At 39.6% G+C, this 18728-nt stretch overlaps 3 protein-coding genes across 5 annotated transcripts in view; 1 reads left to right on the forward strand and 2 right to left on the reverse strand.

Annotated features, from left to right (window-relative positions):
• si:dkey-103g5.4 (uncharacterized) overlaps positions 1 to 3203 on the reverse strand; it is a 31174-nt gene extending 27971 nt beyond the window's left edge. Inside the window, exons 1-7 of the mRNA XM_004543721.4 lie at positions 2947 to 3203; positions 2608 to 2728; positions 2387 to 2479; positions 2085 to 2274; positions 1832 to 1994; positions 643 to 831; positions 397 to 571 (exon numbers count right to left, since the gene is read on the reverse strand). Coding sequence (XP_004543778.1) covers positions 397 to 571; positions 643 to 831; positions 1832 to 1994; positions 2085 to 2274; positions 2387 to 2479; positions 2608 to 2728; positions 2947 to 2976 — 961 coding nt within the window. The 5' untranslated portion in view covers positions 2977 to 3203. The remainder of the gene's footprint in view (positions 1 to 396; positions 572 to 642; positions 832 to 1831; positions 1995 to 2084; positions 2275 to 2386; positions 2480 to 2607; positions 2729 to 2946) is intronic.
• Positions 3204 to 8283: 5080 nt separating this feature from the next.
• LOC101478086 (uncharacterized) lies at positions 8284 to 9954 on the forward strand. The gene is made up of 4 exons (XM_024804975.2): positions 8284 to 8314; positions 8443 to 8501; positions 8592 to 8685; positions 8824 to 9954. The coding sequence occupies exons 2-4, from the start codon at positions 8447 to 8449 to the stop codon at positions 9668 to 9670; spliced, it is 996 nt and encodes a 331-aa protein (XP_024660743.2). The 5' UTR covers positions 8284 to 8314; positions 8443 to 8446; the 3' UTR covers positions 9671 to 9954.
• LOC101477805 (zona pellucida-like domain-containing protein 1) lies at positions 9954 to 17228 on the reverse strand. 3 transcript variants are annotated; one of them, XM_076873200.1, is made up of 12 exons: positions 17095 to 17218; positions 15613 to 15664; positions 12613 to 12717; positions 12133 to 12359; positions 11792 to 11982; positions 11599 to 11671; positions 11415 to 11512; positions 11251 to 11334; positions 10995 to 11163; positions 10612 to 10711; positions 10496 to 10516; positions 9954 to 10402 (listed from the first exon to the last, which is right to left on the reverse strand). In XM_076873200.1, the coding sequence occupies exons 3-12, from the start codon at positions 12704 to 12706 to the stop codon at positions 10308 to 10310; spliced, it is 1152 nt and encodes a 383-aa protein (XP_076729315.1). In that variant the 5' UTR covers positions 12707 to 12717; positions 15613 to 15664; positions 17095 to 17218; the 3' UTR covers positions 9954 to 10307. The 3 variants fall into 3 exon arrangements, 2 of the variants coding, with proteins under 2 accessions (XP_076729315.1, XP_004544124.4); XM_004544067.4 differs by lacking the exon at positions 15613 to 15664 and having other exon boundaries at positions 17095 to 17228; XR_013092958.1 differs by lacking the exon at positions 15613 to 15664 and having other exon boundaries at positions 10375 to 10402; positions 10985 to 11163; positions 17095 to 17228.
• Positions 17229 to 18728: the final 1500 nt, after the last annotated feature.

Here is an 18728-nt window from a genome sequence, read left to right on the forward strand (position 1 = left end):
TACATTGCTACCCCTTGATTTGGGGGGTATTTTGGTGCTTTTTAAAGCACTTTGTCAAAACTGTGTTTTTTATAAGGGCTCTATAAATAGATTGGATTGGATGTGGGCTGTTTTGATTTTACTATCAAAGAGAAATCAGGCATGTAAAGAGGGGTTTGTTCAGCAGTGTTTGGTTGGAAATTTCACCTTAGGGTCATTGCCGGTGCTACATGAGATGTTACAAGGGTTCTCAATGTGTCAGTGTGTCGTTTCATGTTCATTCAAGTGCCATATGTGTACACTCTGCAGGTGCATTAGTTGAAGTGGAGAAAACCATGTTATTTATGTAATGTATTGGGCTTTAGGGTTTCGACGAATGAGTAAAGTGTCAAAGTGTTTACGTCTACAATGTTCCACCTGGCTGAATGGAGCCTTGAGTTGTTCTCGATTGTTGGTTTCGATGAGTCTTTCTCTGTGAGATCACCCTTGAACCTTTTGACGAGTAGTCATCCATTTGGTAGGCCAGCTGCAGCGAGCGGTACCGTGCTTTGATTGGCTCCTTCTCTGGCCATCCATATTCACGAAACAGGATCTACATAGTACAGACTCATCAATTAGAGTGATACTTTTATATTTCACATATACTTGTGTATGTAGACTAACCAGCATTGTCACACATAAACAGAGGATGACCACAGCTCCAAACATTATTCCTACGGTCACCAGCCAGTCTGGCCGGAGTAACAGGTTGCGTCTCCTACTGATTCCCAACCTGGTCACGTGACGTGGGATGGTAGGGAAGAAAAAGCCAGGCTCATAGCACTGGCCACCCGCAGGCATCACTCGTACATACTGAATAATGAGAAATAAGTAGTTAGAGTATCGTGGCATAGCAGAAAGAGAGAGAGAACTTACTATTTACTTGTTGCTACATCAAGGAAATTATCGTGTTTGGCTTCACTGATTGGGATTTGTTTTTAAACTACCTACATTACATTGTATAAGAGAGGTAAAGACGAGAGTGCAAGTAGGGTGGATTTATGACAGAAGGACAGCAGAGAGTTTACAAGATAGTAGTGAGAGCTGCTATGATGCACATTTTGGAGACAGCGGCACTGGCAAAGAAGCAGGAGGCCAAGCTGGAGGTGGTGAAGCTGCTCAGATTTTTGTTGGGAGTGACTAGAAGGGACAGGATTGTAAATGAGTACATCACAGAGAAAGCTTAAGTTCAGCATCTTAGAGACAAGATGGAGATGGACAGGGTGAAATGACTGTACAGCATACATGTTTAATGACTTTAAAAACAAAGAATCTAGTGCACAAGCTTGAATTTCTTTTGGATTATCTCTAATCCACACAGCGTCAAAAGCAACATAAGACTTCAAATATGTACATATACCCACACTACTATTTGGTTCATTGCACCTGAAGCTTTTGGTAGCCAACAGCAATCATATGGCATTTTTCCCTCTGGATATTTGACCTCTCTTCTTGGCAGAATAGTTAATTTAGACTGGTTGGTTTCCTGTCAGGAACAAGCTTTTAATATATTCTACAAATGTTCAATAGAGTGGAGGTTGGGGCTTTGGGAAGGTCATTGCAGAAGCTTAATGTTAGCTTGCCTTATCCATATCAAACCCAGTTCTGATGTGTGTTTGGGGTCATCAGTGGAGCACTCGACTCTGTCCAAGTTTCAACCATCTAGTTGCTGATCTGAGGTTGAAGACCTTGGAGGTAGTCCCACTCTTCACAATCAGTTCAAAGAAATCATTAAAAATCCCCAAAATAACCATGACTATGATGAGTCCTTAAACATCTGAGCTTAACTGTGTATTTTTGTAAAGTTTGTTACCAAATGTTTGTGCTGATGGCTGCTCGGTGTAAAGACATATACTCCCGGCTGGCTAAAGACCACAGCAAAGCAGCTAGGAGGAGTCCATGACAATGTCAGCTCTTCTTTTAACTGTCTGAATGCGCCCCAGTCAAAGTCAGTGTTTGTGTTGTACAAGTTGTCACTGAAAGACATAAATAAGCGAGTTGGGAGAAAATGTACAAACAGAGAAATGGCAGGAGAAAATGGGCATGAAAACAAGTATCCGGCTTACATGTCATACTGGGGATAGTGACGTGGGCTGACAGTGAAGAGTATTACATCACCCAAATGGAGACATGCTGTCGGGTTCAAAACGCCACTTATGCTTGGCCTTCTTCCTTTTCCATTAATATCAGCCTTATCTCCTCTCTCCATTTCTGTGTCTCCATGACTGATGTTTCTAATACTGACATAATGTTTCCCTGAAAATCCACAATGCAGTGCCCTCATTATTGCAGCAATTACTTGGGTAAAATTGCTCATGCATTCATTTGTGTATTCATGATGTGAAAAGATTGTTTTATTATGGCACACCAGCTGAGCTCTGAGAATCCTGTTGAGCGGTGTCAGGAAACAGTCGCTCAAGTTCCTTTGGGAGGCCGCTGAGGAGGCCAAGGAAGCCTGCATCTGCAATCAGACAGGAAGAAGACAGATAGATAGGGGGAGGGTTCTCAAAAAGAGAGAGAAAGAGAGGGAGAGCTGCAAAGCGATAAAGTGCAGGACATAAAAGGCATTGTGTGCGGCTGCGTCTCCACCTGTTGTTTGAACAATGTAGACAGGACGTGATGACTGGATCTGGCTGCTGCACTGCAGGTTCCCTTGGGAGTCCCACTGTTTAAAAATTGTCTCTAGCACACTGCCAGAGATGCTCGACACCTGAACACACACAATAAGTGTGTTTGCCATTAATAGGTCACTGCAGCACTGTCTGCAGCTTTCTCTTTTGGAGAAATAAAGAGGTTTTCGCATAGATGCGTGCATATTATACCTAAAAACTGTCCATCATATGATAGTTTCAGTGCAAATGTTACATTATATAGTTATCGCACAGTTTTTGTGCTTCAGTGCATGAACCTGCAATTTCCTTTCTTCACCTGATTGTCATAGCTCCACACCAGTCCCATTTCCCCATTGGTCTCGCACTGGAGCTTCAGTTCAGCAGCTGGCCTGCTCCTGCAAAGGCCTCCACATGCAGCTCTTCCAGGAGGCTCTCTACAAATACACAGGCCCAGCTCCCCATCAAAACCCCGGTAGTCCTCTGCAGTATGGCACACCTGCAGGAAAAAAGCAGAGCAAGAATCAGCTCACAGTTTTTAGTGGTCTCCTTTCTAAACAGAAAGAACAGTGAAAGCATTGCTAATGAAGTTAGAGTTTCATGCAGTAGTTAATGGTTAAATGCTAAGTGGACTTAATATGAGTCTGTGCTAGGTAAACTATTGTCAGGTTCATGTAAGAGAGGGCAAAGACATCTGGTTTGTACTCATTAGCCTTGCTTAATATGTTTAGTCAGTGTGTTCTGTAAACAGGCTGCAGTTTAAAACTGAACTTGTGTCACATATCTTGAGCACGAGTTTCCTGTCTAATGTCATTTTGTGGCGGAACCTTTGCCCTACTTTGACTGTATACATCTGATTATGACATGATTGCACAATGCATAACCTGCTGACTACAGTGAAATGACCACTGGTGTCTGTCCCGGCAGTCTCCATACTGTGTGCGAGTTTTTCCGTCTCTGCAGACATCGTACTGTTGTTGTACACATTTGTCTCCATTTCCGGTGGTTTGATAGCCGATGGTGCAGTGGCAACGTCCATCACTGGCCTGTGGAAAACTCAGGGGGATAGCAGTTCATGCTGTGGTCAGTTTGTTACCTAATATTCCAAAGTGCTCATTCATTCATTCCTTCATTCATTGACACACACAGACACACTGCACTTTGAACCTTACTACATATCAGAGTATTATTATTGCTCAGTCTGAACATTGATTTTCCTGTCCTTCCTTTTTTATACAACTGTATACACAAACACCGATATGACAGCGAGACAAATCTCATTTCTGTTAGTCTGAGCTGATGAAAGAATATCTCAACACCTGCGCGCACTGCAGTAGGCTAGGAAATTTGACCCTGAAGTGAGGAAACTTGATCAGAAGCTATTGAGCTTGAAGCTACAGATTGTTCTGTCGAATGCTTCAGAGGGAAAGTGAGGAAGATACTCTGCCGACTATAAAAGTGTTCACACTGGAACACGGCTTTCCTAACACAAAAAAATACAGGCTTGAGAAATTTGAGCTCTTCCTTGGGTTTCATTTATAATGGATGAACTCAAAAGACAATAAAGGAAGTGTGTGACAAGCGCTGTCGAAAGCTGTGATGTGTCAGATGAAGTCAAATGAAAACAATGGGGAGAACACATAGATACACTTAACCCACAATCTACACAAATATCCAGGTGGATCCTTCAATCATGTGAAAAACACTTCAACAAAACAAGCCAGTGAACAACACCTGAAAACTCTGTCCTTCTTCTGGACAGATGCAAGTGTCCTGGCCAGGCACAGGCTGCTGAGCCACTGGACCACAGGAAAGTGGGGAATACAAGCCGGGTCTAGGGCAGTAGTGATGGGCAGGACACTTCAAGCAGCTGTCCATGGACACAGCTCCAGCATGTGGACCATATGTTCCTTTAGGACAGGGGACTGGAGCAGGGCTCCCCAGTGGGCAGTAGAAACCTAATAGAAACAATAACATCGTGTCACACACACACACACACACACACACACACACTATAAAACAAATCTTTTGCCATCCATTTTTCTTTATTCTCTTTATTTTTGCGTTGTTGCAATGTTTTCCAGAATAATGCCACTTTATTATGCACTCAAAACAGCCTACCTGGCTGACAGCGTGGTCTCTCCTGGTTATGTCCACTGAAGTTGTTTCCACGAGTCACAGTTAGCAGCACAGAAGCAAACAGCCACCGCAGAGAAGCTAACCCCATGCATTTGCAAGTTTGCTGCATTGTTAATATGTCCACCATTGAAGTAAAAACCAGATGAACATTAATCCCAACTCTATTCCAGACTGTGGAAGGAAAAAATGAATAATTTAATCCATGATCCTTGTTTTCATCATAGACTGGAAAGTACTTCTAGAGATGCTGCAAACCCACAGAGATGCAAGGTAAGTAGTGTGCTAGTTAATCTGCATAACTTTCAATGGCTTGCTGAAAAATTTATAAGGCCAGTAAGGTAAGGTGACAGTAAGAGTGGAGTGACTGGTCACTGGTGGAAAGCAGCAAAGAAAAACAGACTGATGCTGCCTGATCACATTACTGCTTTTGTTCTTCTCAATGCTACCATGATACTGATTAATGATTTGGCTCCTGAGGTACAACAACGCAGCTTTGCTTTAGAGGAGTCTACTGAGAATGAGGTGCGTCTCATCTAAGAGAGGATATCAATAAGATTTTTGTATAGAAATGCCACTGCAGATTCTGCTTACAGGTCAAATTCTTTATTGATTTCCTTATTGATTCCTGAAAAAATGTAAGTCTACATGGGTTTTCAGGGTCAATGCAGCTTCATTATCTCTGAGTTAAAAACAGCATGGAAACACAGAAGAATAAAGGCTTCCCAGAAACTGGGTTGTACAAAAGCTCCACTGCTCGGAGTTTCACGTCATTGTTTTGTGACGTGAGACTGTCAGAAAAACACACCAGCACTGATAAAAGGAACAGAGAATCCAGAATCCTGTTATTTCCAGAATCTTTTTAGCTTGCAACCAGTTCTCAAATACCATTCCCATTCACAGAGGCAACTTTTAAATTCACATAGTATGACAAGTATGGTATGGATAACTGATCAGATCAAGAGTCTGTCATTGTGCAAGCTTTAGCTTCACCTGCCGATGAACCAGTCTCACAAACCTGTCGAATGCTGCGTTGTCCGTGTGTGTTTACTTTCTGATAGCTGCTGCAAATTAGCTGAAAGTGGAATGAAACTAAGGTCAAGGTCTGTGTGGCTCAAAAGCGACAGATCATTTGCATCAACAAATGCCACTTTTATCTGTGAACTGATTAAACTGCCCATTGATCATCAGTAATCCAGGTTGTTGTTATATAAAGTGTAATGATCTGACGAGTTATTTCCATGCAATTTTATGTAATGTTAAACAATATCATCATTTTCTAGAAATATAAACTCGTGGTTATACATCCATGTGCCCTCAGCTCACCATATATGTGTGACAAGAGTCACATATGCTCAAACTCTTCAGTGCAAAGAGGAGCCAACAGGTCCATTGTTGTGTACAGTAACCAAAGTCTTTCTCACTCTGTGCTGTTTTTGTAGTGAAATAGATACTGGACTTTAGATCATACGAATAACCTAGATATTCCACTAGGGTAGCCATGAACTATGATCTTCTGATGACTACTCGCAATTTATCTAACCGAGCAGCGTTCAACTTTCACCCACATACGCGTGTCACTGGTGGGAAAAGCCTGCACATTTCACTTACCAAAAAACAGTAAACATAGCCAACAAAGAACTGCTAAATAATATCACAGATTTTATTACCAGCAGCATAAAAATATAAAAAGCAAAAGCAACTCAAAAGTTTAAAAGGACCTCCGCGCTGTTTACATGAGTTGTTTTTTTCTGTTCTTACAAGCAGCACAAACACTGATGAGTAAACTCTTCTCTGTCAAGCATCCAAAGCAATCCATGATAAACTAAAGCTTGGTGAGCTGGTCCAAAACGCATTTCGTTGAACTGTTACACAATTTAAAGACTACAAAACACACAACAAACAACTTTTCGTCGGGAATGATGCATAAAAAGCCATAACCTTGACTGCAAGTCAAACAAGCTACTCAGTGCAAATATTCACGTAGTCTGGGTTCTTGTAAAATGAGCTTTTGACGTAAAAAGACAGAAATCAGGCCAAAGTTCACATGTGTCTGCAAATAACATTGTTAAACTTGTTTGGGTCACCCTAATAAATCCAAACCCCTGCAAGAATTCAAGGTAAAATGTCCACACTTGGGAGGAATGAGACCTTTCCATGAACTATAGACTGACATTTACCTCTTGCACAGATTTCTTCTTTTTTTTGCTTTTTAGCATGGAGGTAAGGACAAAGACATTTTAAGGCCTTTTAGAACAAAAGAATGAAAGAGGTACTAAGCAAAGAGCAAATTCTTCGTCTAAAATATCCACTATTCTTCATTTGCACATCATCTGTGCCAACCATCTCAACCTTGCCTCTCTAACTTTGTCTGTCAGTCTGTGATAGACTCATCCTGGTCATGTCCTCATTTTTGGCATCTGCAGCTCAGCCTCCTGTGAAGTGAATCTAAAAAAAAGTGTCACAAAAAGAGGTTGTTTATCACATGCATGTATTTGAATTCTGGGAGGAAGCCTGAGTACCTGGAAGAACCCATGCTAGCACAGGGAGAATGTGCCAAATAGTGCTAGGCGGTCGGTGGCTTCTCAGACTCAAACTCCAGCACACCCCTGTGCTCTCCTTTCATTAAACAACATGTAGTCATGCAATCTGAACTAGTTCATTATAATGTGAACTTTGAGCTAGCTGCCTCTTGTGCAGTGTAAACTTACCCACTGGGTTTGTAGGCTTTGTTTTTGCATTTTGATAATTACCCTTTTCTTGCTGGGGGTTGTAGCCAGGAGTGAAAATGTTTTTACAAAAGGGGGTAGATGGACTGAAACAAGAGATCCTGTCTAAACTTTGCATGCAAACGCTAAGGTACAGCTGGAAACTAGCACTAGCTAGCTTGGGTGAAAAGGTTTTCATGTAATTCATAAAATGAACATCAGACTTCTTTAAGTATAATCTTGAAAGCTGCTTTTAGGTGCTCCAAATGTTATCAGTCATCTCCCGTGACAGTGTAGAAGGGGCAAAGGTACAAAACGCTGCCATAAATAGGCCAGGCTACACCTTTGTTACTTGAAATAATGGCTTCTCAATCACAAGGTAGCCACAACCTATAGCATACACATCTTACTTACATTTTTCTGCTATAAATCCAACTATAGTATGCAAATTGCATCCCACACTGTATTGAAATGAGTGTCTGAGACCAGAAGCTATTGTGGTATCAAATCAAATGAGAACGAGAATGAGTTCAGTACAGTCAGACTCTTTATTTTTTCTTTTCACTAGTGGAGTTAGGCTTTGCTGGCTATTAGGGTTACAAGTGTAATACACTTTCAAGCATTTGCAGACGTGAAGGCCATTTCTTCCGTGCAAGGTGTGTTTCTAACTTACTTTAGGCTTTTTTTTCACTCAAAATTCCAAAGGTAGTAAAATTCTATCATCAGTGTGACCCTCCACGTGTTGACTGTTGACATAAGCAGAGTTGGGGCAGCTGCTCTGATAACAAGGACTTTATAAGTCAGATGAGATGAGCAGTCAGTCCACACACCCCTGATACTCAGGTAAAGACATACTTACATGCATAATGTGCTTATTTTTGTACTGGGAGAAGAATATATTGAAACGTTCTTATAGTTATATGTTTTGAGGGTAAAATTCTAATATTTTTCTATCATCTGTCCTTCTACAGAAAGATGAACATGCATTTAAAAGTTGTAATCTTTGCTGTGTCCTTCCTGACAACTTCAGGTATGTTTATCTCCTCCTTTCCTCCTTTTTCTTCATTTTGCCATGTGATTCTTTATTTATGTAGATTTATGCTTTTTTTAAAAACTATAGGATACCCACTACACAGTGACAGCAGAGAGCCAACGTGGTCTGATGGAAAGACCAACCAAGCTCATGACAAGGCAGACCTCACAAAAGATTTGCAGTAAGTTGTCTTCATGAACGACCATATCTTCAGTGTCTAAAGACATATGCAAATATAAATACTTGCTTATTACTATTTTGTAGCATATAACCTGTCTTCACACGTTATAATTCAGTTCTTCTTTCTTGATTTCTGCAGAAAGGTTTACAAGAGCAGCATAGACAGCAGTGCACTTTACAACCAAGAACATGATGACAACCCTGTGGCAGAGGAAATGCAGCGCAAGCTCGCCATGGAGTCGGAGCGCCTGCGCATCCGTCTGCGTCAAGAGCTGGTGGAGCTGCGAGAGAGGCTGTCCCCATCTTCGGCGCATCTCAGTTCCCGCCTGGCCAGCATGAGAGAACGCTTAACTCCCCTGACTCAGCAGCTCCAAGGCTCTCTTAGTAGCAACAGCCAAGATCTGTGCAGCCAGCTGGGTCTCTATCTACAGGCTTTAGAAACAGCTGAGGCTCAGGAGGAGGCCAGTCCGTCTCTGTATCAGGAAGCCTTCGAGTTAATCAGCCAATCCCTGGAGCACAGCAGTTTTAAGTTTGCTAACACCATCAGTGACTTTTATACCAAAGCAAGTAGAGTGATTGAACATCTGAAACAGACTAGTGATCGTGAAGAAGAGCCAAGCACATCAAATGTATGGCTGGAAATGAGCTCCAAGTTGGGACAGGAAGTGAGTTCACTTAAAGAGGAGGCACAGAACAGAGTGGAGGCCCTGAAAGTACAGCTTTCTGCAGTGCTACAATCTGCACAACCTCATACAGCAGAAGTGAGAGGTAGCATAGAGCAGTTCTGCCAAAATGCATCCGTGGAGGTCCAAGTGCTTCAAGCTCGAATGGAAAGGCTGTTCACAGGGCTGGAAAAGGAGCTTGGGGTCCCAAGAGCCTCTAGCGCGACTTCTTCTTCATTTACACTCCAAAGTGGCTCTTTGCGGGAGGACTTCTCAGTTAAGCTCTCAGCTCTGATTCAGGACATTATGCAGTCAATGCAGTGACTACAGAAATCTGTATTCCTTTTCATTTATTTGTTTGTTTGTTGCCATTGTAGCAGCTCAGTGAGTATGTTGTAAATATGTCTGAAAGTGTGAATTTGATGCATTTGTCTCATTCTGTATGTGACCCGGTGAGGAATTGTCAATATGTATATATATGTATATATATGTATATATATATCGCTGTCTTTTGAGAGTAAAGGTATTCATGACACTGTACAAATGACCCTTTCTTTCTGTCAATTAATTATTGCATGTCAGTCACAGAGTCTCTGAGTTTCTTTGTTTGTTTGTGTTTATTTAAAGCATATACTTTATTTGCTTATAAGCAGTTGAGATTCTATAGAAGACATCTTACAGAAAAAACATCTTGTAGACAAGTATAATCAAAATTTATTTCTATTGCCATAAAATATCAGAATTACTTGTTTTTTTAATTGCTTTACAGTTCAAGTTTGACTTTCCCTTCACAACTGACAACTAAGTATGGATACAAAATTATATTTAATAGGATGAAAACTACAACATTATCAGATTTTACCTCACAATCTACAGCACTATGCAGCTTCAGCATTGTACAAGGTGACAATGCAAAGAGAATTGGCTGGTTGATCTGTCAGTCCAGTGCAATTAAACAGCTTCAGAACAAACCAGCCACCAAGACCCAGCAGGACAGCAGGCGCATAGTCAGGCCTGTCATGTTATGGCCATCGCTGCCTGAAGTCACGGTATTACCTGATGCACACAAGAAGAGATGAATTAAGTTTGCTTTTTGAATTATGAAACAATATTAAGATGTATTTATGAGTCTAACTAAAGTATACTCACTGTCTTCTGCATTGGGAGAGTCTTTAATAAAGTAAAAGAAAAACGGAAAGTGAGAAACTTTGTAACTTAAGTATTCTTGGAAAATCGCAAGAAAAGAATAAAAATATGTTTCAAACCTTTAGCCATGTAAAGAGGTCCGACTGAAATGGTAGTTGATTCGCTGCTTTCTTTACCAAAAGGAACCAAAGACCTTTTTCTTCTGTTATTAGCACAATTCTGAAAATGTTTAACACAAAACATGTGGAAACTATGGATTTATAATATACATGTTAAGATAGGGATGAGCCTACAGCCCCAGGGATTTAGTGGCCCAACTGTGAACCACAAAGTGTTGCTGGTGGAAATAACAATCTCTTTCCTGCCAAGTTCTATAAAACCATTAAGTAATATATATTATATATTATTAAATATTGTCTGTGGTATCTTTTCTCTACCATGACTTTATCTGCTGTTTCAAAGAATGCGCTCATTCTTGACTTTTCAACTTACTTGAAATTACCTGAATTTGTTGACATTTGCTAGGCTCACAGAGTCTCAGCATGCAGTGCACATAGATGCTGGACTTTGCCTGGTCATGGTGCTGAACAAAGCGGAAGGCCTCAAAGTTAAACCGGGCAACCGTGGAGACGCCATTGCTCGTCACAGTCGTCCTGTTAGCTATATTGCAGCTGGTGGAAAGTGTTTTTTTTTTTTTTATTAGAGACATGAAAATATCTTAATGTACAGTTACACTGTGCTAGTGTGCGCTTTCTTACCCAGTGAAGAAGTCATACTGCACGCTCTGTGGCATATTGTAAGGAGTTGGAGTAGCAAAACAACGATCCAAGAGTAAATTGAAACTAAAAAAAAAGACAATACTGAATCAACAGGAATGAAGTCTGATGAGTTCGTTATGAGCATCCGAAAGGCATTTACTTACTTTTGTGTCAGATTATCAGCCTTGACCTCCACATATAACTTGGTTCGCAGCTCAAGTCCTGGTGGAGGCACCACTAACGGATAGTTATAGTTAGAGTCCTAGAAAAAGAGTGTCAGAGTAAACCAAGTCATTAGAAACACATCTGATTTGTGTCCTCATGAGCTGACTGATAATTTATACCTACGTTAAAAACACTCATTTTGAGTGAATCGATGAAGGTCCCATTATTGTTGCTGGTTGCCACAGAGACTGAGGAGCTAGAAAAATAATTGAAAACATGCAAAAAAAGACAGAGAAACATATGGTAACTTTTAGATTTGCTGTATAAATGCGCAATAAGAAACACATCTCTGGAGTAAGTATATCTGGTTCCTCACGCTGTAATCTGTGTATTGTTCAAAAGGTATTGCAGTGGATATCGGCAGGAGAAGTGGTAATAGAGATCTGTGGAGTAGCTGATCAGCCCCTGGTCAGATCTAGGTGTGTTAATGTATCCTGTAACAATAACTGCCTGGATACTCGAGAAGCTGCTGAAGGGACCTGAAGGGTCTGGCTTTTCATCTACAATCTAAGAAAGATAGAAAGAGATACGATTGTGGTTCATATATGCTGCTAAACAGTTTCCCAAAAAGCAGCCAGATATCTAACATCTGGCAGCTCCATTTTCCAGATATGTGTCATTTTTTGCCAATCTCTCCATTCTCCAATATCCAATAACCTGCAGAGACTGGTGACAGGAGTTATCCTGACTCTGGTTGACAGGAAGCTGGAAATGGACGACCGGAGGGTTCACACTGGTGTCCACAGAGCCCTGGCACGCTGTATTACTGTACTGCCCATTCAGTGCTAGCTCTGTGGCATTGAAGCCAGCCCACTGAACTGTGCATAGGTTGATGTCCAGGGTAATCTTGCTGGTGCCACATTGAACCATTAGGTCTGAGTTTTCTGCGAAAGAAAGAAATTTTAAAAACCCTGGGAGTTAAATAGTTGTTTAATTTTATATATTAATAATGTGATTTTTTTTTTTTAATTAAAAGGTTAAATGATTATGATTTAGTGGCTGCCATGTTTAAAGCCTAAATCTTGTACAGCTAAATAAATATCTACCAAATTTGGTCAAAAAGTTTTAAAAAGAGCATTATTTTTGTTTTCTTAATAGCACTGATATTTTATTTGTTGAAAGTCACACAAAAAGTACCTGGGGTCCTTTGATATTCAGAGGAGCAGTTATAGAGGCACCGAACAGGCTGCAAAAGCATCACCAGCAGGGGGAGACAACGGTAAAGAGCCATAATGGCAGTTCCTGTAAAAGGAGTAAAACAACAGTAGCAACAGTTATTTTTATTATTTTATGTGAAAAATGTGTAAATAAGTTGCTGTTTTTCTACTAGATGATTCCAATGTTTATAATAAGGTCTACAATCATGTGGAAAGGTCCGGAGCCACACTTCATTTCTTTAGAGAAGCCAGACGCTTTTGTAATTTCTTTTTAAGTGGTCTTGAACAGTTTTCTGGGGGGGTTTTCTTTTAATTTCACTGACCTATGATAATAGTAGATAACCTATCAGAGAGCCAATTTTAAATTGTATCATGCCTGGTATATCACAGTATGCAGTCCTTAAAAAAACAGAGGAGGACAAAAGAAGAAGTGGTAGGCCTAAAAAAATCTACAGCACATGAACAAAATCTGAAAATAATGTCCTTAAGAAATTAGATAAATACAGCAATGACCTGACATGGGACCTGAGAGATGCATCTGGCCCTTTAGCGAATTCATCTACTGTTCACTGAAGCCTCGTCAGAAATGGTCTCAGTCGAATTCTGGCTGTCAAGAAACCATTCTCAAGGAAGGAAATGGGGCGAAAAGGATGTTTGCCAATTTACACAAGAACTGGACTGAAAATCAGTGGCATCTTGACATGGAGCTGACCAAAAGGCAACCACCATCCAAAGAAAAGCTTTGAGCTTCAAGAAGCCTGAAGAACTATTCTTTAAGACTACTTAACAATAGATGTATCATTGCACCAATTTCCCATTTCCACATTACTGTATTTTTAAAAAATGACAATTGACTGAATCCTTTTTCACAGTACTGCATATAATTCTTTATTTTAGGAAGAGACCTATGCAACAACCAGAAGAGGGTCTTACCTTGGTGATACCTGAGCAGGTGCTTGTCACAGTATTTGAGATATATGGCTTATATAGTATTCAGGATACATACCACAGTTGCGTGACTCAGTAGCCCTCCCTTTGTCTAATTTTAGACCCCTACACACACACACAGTACTCTTTGTGTACTGGGACTTGTGTGACACAGCTCCCGCAGGTTAGCTGCAACTGTTGTTTCGGGTTTCTTCCATCAGAAATCATTATCAAAGAACAGAAGTTAAATATAGCTGTCGGCTGTCGCACCTTCCTGCAATGAGGCAAGTGAGGTTTAAACCTTGATGCAGTGTGCATATTTGGTTGTTGAACTTTTCAACTGACTTTAGACAAAGTGAGCCACGGACACTTTTCTCCCTTACTTAATTTTTCACTATAACTTCTTACAAAAATCAGGCAACATTACTGAAGACCTGCAGGTTTTTCATTATCATATTGCAGCTAATGTTTCTAATAAAAAAATGCCTGAAACACATGCAGAGCAAATGCATTTTACAAAGCAGAACCCAGGCCAATGCATAAATTTAATAACTGAGATCCTCCATCGACTTGCAAATAATTCAAGAATCAGATTTCAAAAGCAAAAGCAAAAAAACAAAAAGACTAAACATACATGCTTCAAGAGTGGCTTTATCTCTTGAGAATTATGCACAATGAATGCTTGAGAGGTGATCTTGCCACAACAGCCTATTAAAAACTTGCTGTTAGTTCCCCTTGCATGTCAGACTTATTTCAATCTTGATAGAACTGCATTGCCTATAGACTAGATACCTATAGGCCATAACTGTTACAACTCTACTGAGAACACCCATTGTTCACTAGTAATATAGAAGAAAATTAGCTTAGTGTTCTGCTAAAGAGCCCAAGGTGAAAGAAAACATTTGTCACTCTATCCAGTGTCACTCTGTCCTGATTTTTACCTCAGAGGAAACTTGTTTAGAAAAAATTCACAGGCCATTCTTCCACTCCTTAGTCCTTGTATTGTTATATTTTTTTCCTGCAATGACCTTGACTGCACACATGGTTGTAGTGCTTTTTGATAGAAAGTGTGGTTGGTTTGTTTGAATTGTTGTACCAAGTGTGAAATAAATAAATGAAATGAAATCAGTGAATTATGCAAGTAGAATGATTCAGTTCAAATCCGTTTTATTTATATAGCACCAAATTACAACAACAGTTGCCTCAGCACATTTTATATTGCAAGGTAAAGCCCCTATAATAATATACAGAAAACAGAGAACATGATGGTCACATGTCCAGAGGTTAATGGGTCAGCTTTAGCCACCAATGTCTCAAACACTGGACATGTGTGGCTTAATCTTAATATTTAATAGTTTATCTTAATACTTAATGTTTATCTTTATAAAGACTAAGATTAGGTATCAAACCTATTTCATTTAATAAGCTTAACAGAAGCACTACTACTGTAAAATATGTGAATTTTACTGTGAAATTAACTTGCCTGATGCATCAATACATTGCTCCCAGAACAGGGGCTGAAATCAACTGTAGTGTCACCATCTTTAGCAGGGTATGTTTCACAGACCACACAGGATTATCATGACAGTGAGCTCCAACAAGGATTTGTGTGCAGCTTTACTGGCTCCTTTCAACAAGAACTATAATGGTTACTGACATATAATCACACTAGAAAAGTATAAAACCAGGGCACAAGAGAAGGCAAGGATTTAGATTTGGAGGAAAGAAGATACGCTGGGAAGCTTGTGAGAAATTGGTACTGTACTCTGCAGACATGTACTGCAGAGAAAATCCCCACTGTTACAGATAACCCCTCTGGGTGGGAATATAGAATATCACTTGGACAAGAAACTGAGAAACTTGTATGTTTAATAACATTTGTAATGCTTCGTTGTTGGAGAGGGTTCATTTTTTATTTATTTTGACAACTTGTAATAAATACACAGATAATTGCTCCTATGACATAATGCTGTAATCATCTTACACTGTAAAACAAATCCTGAATGGGTTTCAGTTGCTTTTGATGGTAACAGATATTGTGTTGGTTACTCACATCAAGTGGCAGAAGAAGAAGGATGAGTAAAACTACCAAAGCAGTGATCCCACTAGAAAAAAAAAAAAAAAAAAAAAAATTATATATATATATATATATATATATATATATATATATATATATATATATATATATATATATATATAATTATATATATATATATTAGGGGTGCAACGATACACAAAATTCACGGTTCGGTTCGATACTTTGGTGTCACGGTTCGATATTTTTTCGATACAAAAAAAATGTTCATGCATTTTTAATTTGTCATTTATTAAAATTATAAATATATATTTTAACTCAAAAGTACAGTTTTTAAATTTAACCCTAACCCTTGTGCGTGTTTTTTATTTTGACAGCGAATGCGCACCTGCGGACCACTTATGTGCAGCCCTGGTTATTTAGCTCGTCATATTGCAGCCACAGAAATTCTTTTGTCCATGAAACCATAAAGCTGCACTTTCTTTTTGCCTTATAGTCTGATTTGTCATAACTTCTCCGTTTTGTGGTAAGCTTTTCTTTGGCTGTCACTTCTTCACCCTGACCTGTCTTATTTGGCTCAGCAGAACTAATATATATCCTGCTGCTTTTACACACGCACTCACATAAGCTCAGCGATTCTCTGCGCGATCAACCTCTCACATGTTTAAGCTTGCTGCGGGAGATTTCACTTGTCATGTTTGCATAGTAAGCTAACGATTAATAAGACAATGTCAGAGGAATTGGTGCACAAATTATCATCACTCACAGATCAGTGCTGTCGCTCTCTATACACAGTTCGCACGATTGCAAAGTGAAAGCAAAAAAACAAGCGCAAATTCAAACGCGATTTCAATATGTCACATATTGACAGTGGCTCACCGATGCCAATGACATAATTACCCAGCTACATTTCTGAAAGAATGCAAAAGCATTGACATATATTTTTCCTACAATAGCCCGACGGGCAGGGAAGAGATAGATTTTGGTAGCCCGACTGAAAAAATCGCTAGCTCCGGGACGTCGGGCTAGCGATATTGCAAGCCCTGTATCTGATTGAGGAATCACTCATCTTTGGAAAAGAGAGTTTATTACAGAGAAATGGCTCTTTCCAAAATAAAAGCTATACTATCCGCTTCTTCTGGGCTATATTCTCAGCAGCATAAGGAGAATCATGTGCTAACAGCTGTCTAAATGACTCGGCTAAAGTTAGTAGCATGCTTGTTGTTTTTGTCTTTGCACTAGGATGATGTCGGCGTAAATGTGCAGTCATATTCGTTGTGTTCCCACTAGTGCTTTCAGGTTAATCTCGTTGAAATGACCTTAACGCCACAACACGGCAAATCTCCGTTAACGAGCTACCGCCGATCGCTCCGTGCATGGGGCTAGACGGCCAACACGTTAACGAGCTAACTGCGCTAACACACTAGTTCACACCAATGTAATTGAGCATTGCGTGGCACATCCAACATACTGTTTTACTTTAGTCCATGACTCGCTTACCTTCAGGGTCATACGTCACATGAAAACCAAAATAATTCCAAACGCCAGATCTGAATGAGGGTCAATTTGCCTGTTGCAAGGAGAGCTTAACTTCTGTCTCGCTAGCTTGCCCTGTGCTCTTCCTTCTGACGATGCTGTCTGTGTGGAGCGCTCAGTGGATCTGCACTCGACAGTGCAGCCTAGGCGGAGTAGTCGAACACAGATTCACTGAGCGCTCCACACAGACAGCATCGTCAGAAGGAAAATTGATAAAATAAATTACAAATGTTGTATTGTTCGATACATATGCGTACCGAACCGAAAGCACTGTATCGAACGGTTCAATATCGATACGAATATCGTTGCACCCCTAATATATATATATATAATTAATATTATTGCTGAACTGTACTTAAAGTAAACAAAAGTAAAAGCATTTGTTCTACATAAAAAAAAATCCTCTGCAACAAATAAGTGATTTCAGGAATGGCTGATGGTTTGTTACTAGAAACCCACAACTCTCAAGTTTAACCACATGTTAATGCCGCATTAAATCCAGTTCTACCAAATAAATGTAAAAGTTTTCTTTAACTTTTCTGTAATGTGTTACTTTTTTGTAACGTACAAGAAAATATAATTATTTACATAAATAAATCTTTTTTCATAAATAATAATAAATATGGACCTTTTTCAGATCACAAACTGCTCTACGAGATCAGGTAAATGAAACGCAAGTAAGAAATGTATGCGATAAAAAAGACCATTCAAATTAAAGACTTAGTTTTCAGTCAAGGTAGGAAGTGGTGCTGCAAAAATAATCAGTACAATCTTAAAATCGATTCCAATGCATACTGATGTGATCCCATCACTTTGCTCAAGTTCAAATCATGGCACCTGAGTTCTGTATAGTCTGCAGTCACTCAGTAGGTTAGGAAGTAAAACAGTCATTGTAGTAATCTAGATGTTAAGAGACAAAAGCATGTAAAATAGTCTGTGTCTTTAACCTTCTAGGACCCTGCGTCCACATATGTGGACATCACATTTGGGGTTATTTAGACCAAAATACTAAATCTTGCTCTACAAGGGCCTGATATCCCCTTACAAGGACATTATACTGCCACTGTTCTATCGAAATTTTAAATGAATCCTCATATGTGGCTCTCATTTTTCTTACAAACAAAAATCAGGTAAAAAAAAAAAATCTGGCAATTCTTTGTTTTTACCTTCATCAGGTCCCAATCATCCCAAATATCAAAGAGAAATTAAAAATGCATGCCATGAAAGAGTTTGGGTCTTAGGAGGTTAAATATTAAAATGGGTCTTACTTTTGAAATATTTCCATAAGTAAAGATTAAAACATGACTGTGTTAGTTTACAGGCTTAAAAGTAAATAGTTGGAAGAAAAAAAATGAGTGTAGTTGGTAAGTAAGGATAATATTTTCTATTTTAAGTTTGGTATCCAAAGTAAAGAAAAAAAGCTGAATACCTGAGTTGATGTGAGTCATTACTTTCTGGACACTTAAACAGTTTAAACCATGAATGGGAGTGGCTGCTTAACCTTACTTCTGTGTGGTTTGGTGTCATCTGCTGGGCAAAATTAGACAGAGTTCAAATGCTTTGTTGTTGTTGGGTCTGGGTTACAACTCGTGATTTGC

This window comes from Maylandia zebra, linkage group LG14, assembly GCF_041146795.1.
Source record: "Maylandia zebra isolate NMK-2024a linkage group LG14, Mzebra_GT3a, whole genome shotgun sequence".
NCBI classification, from domain to species: domain Eukaryota; kingdom Metazoa; phylum Chordata; class Actinopteri; order Cichliformes; family Cichlidae; genus Maylandia; species Maylandia zebra.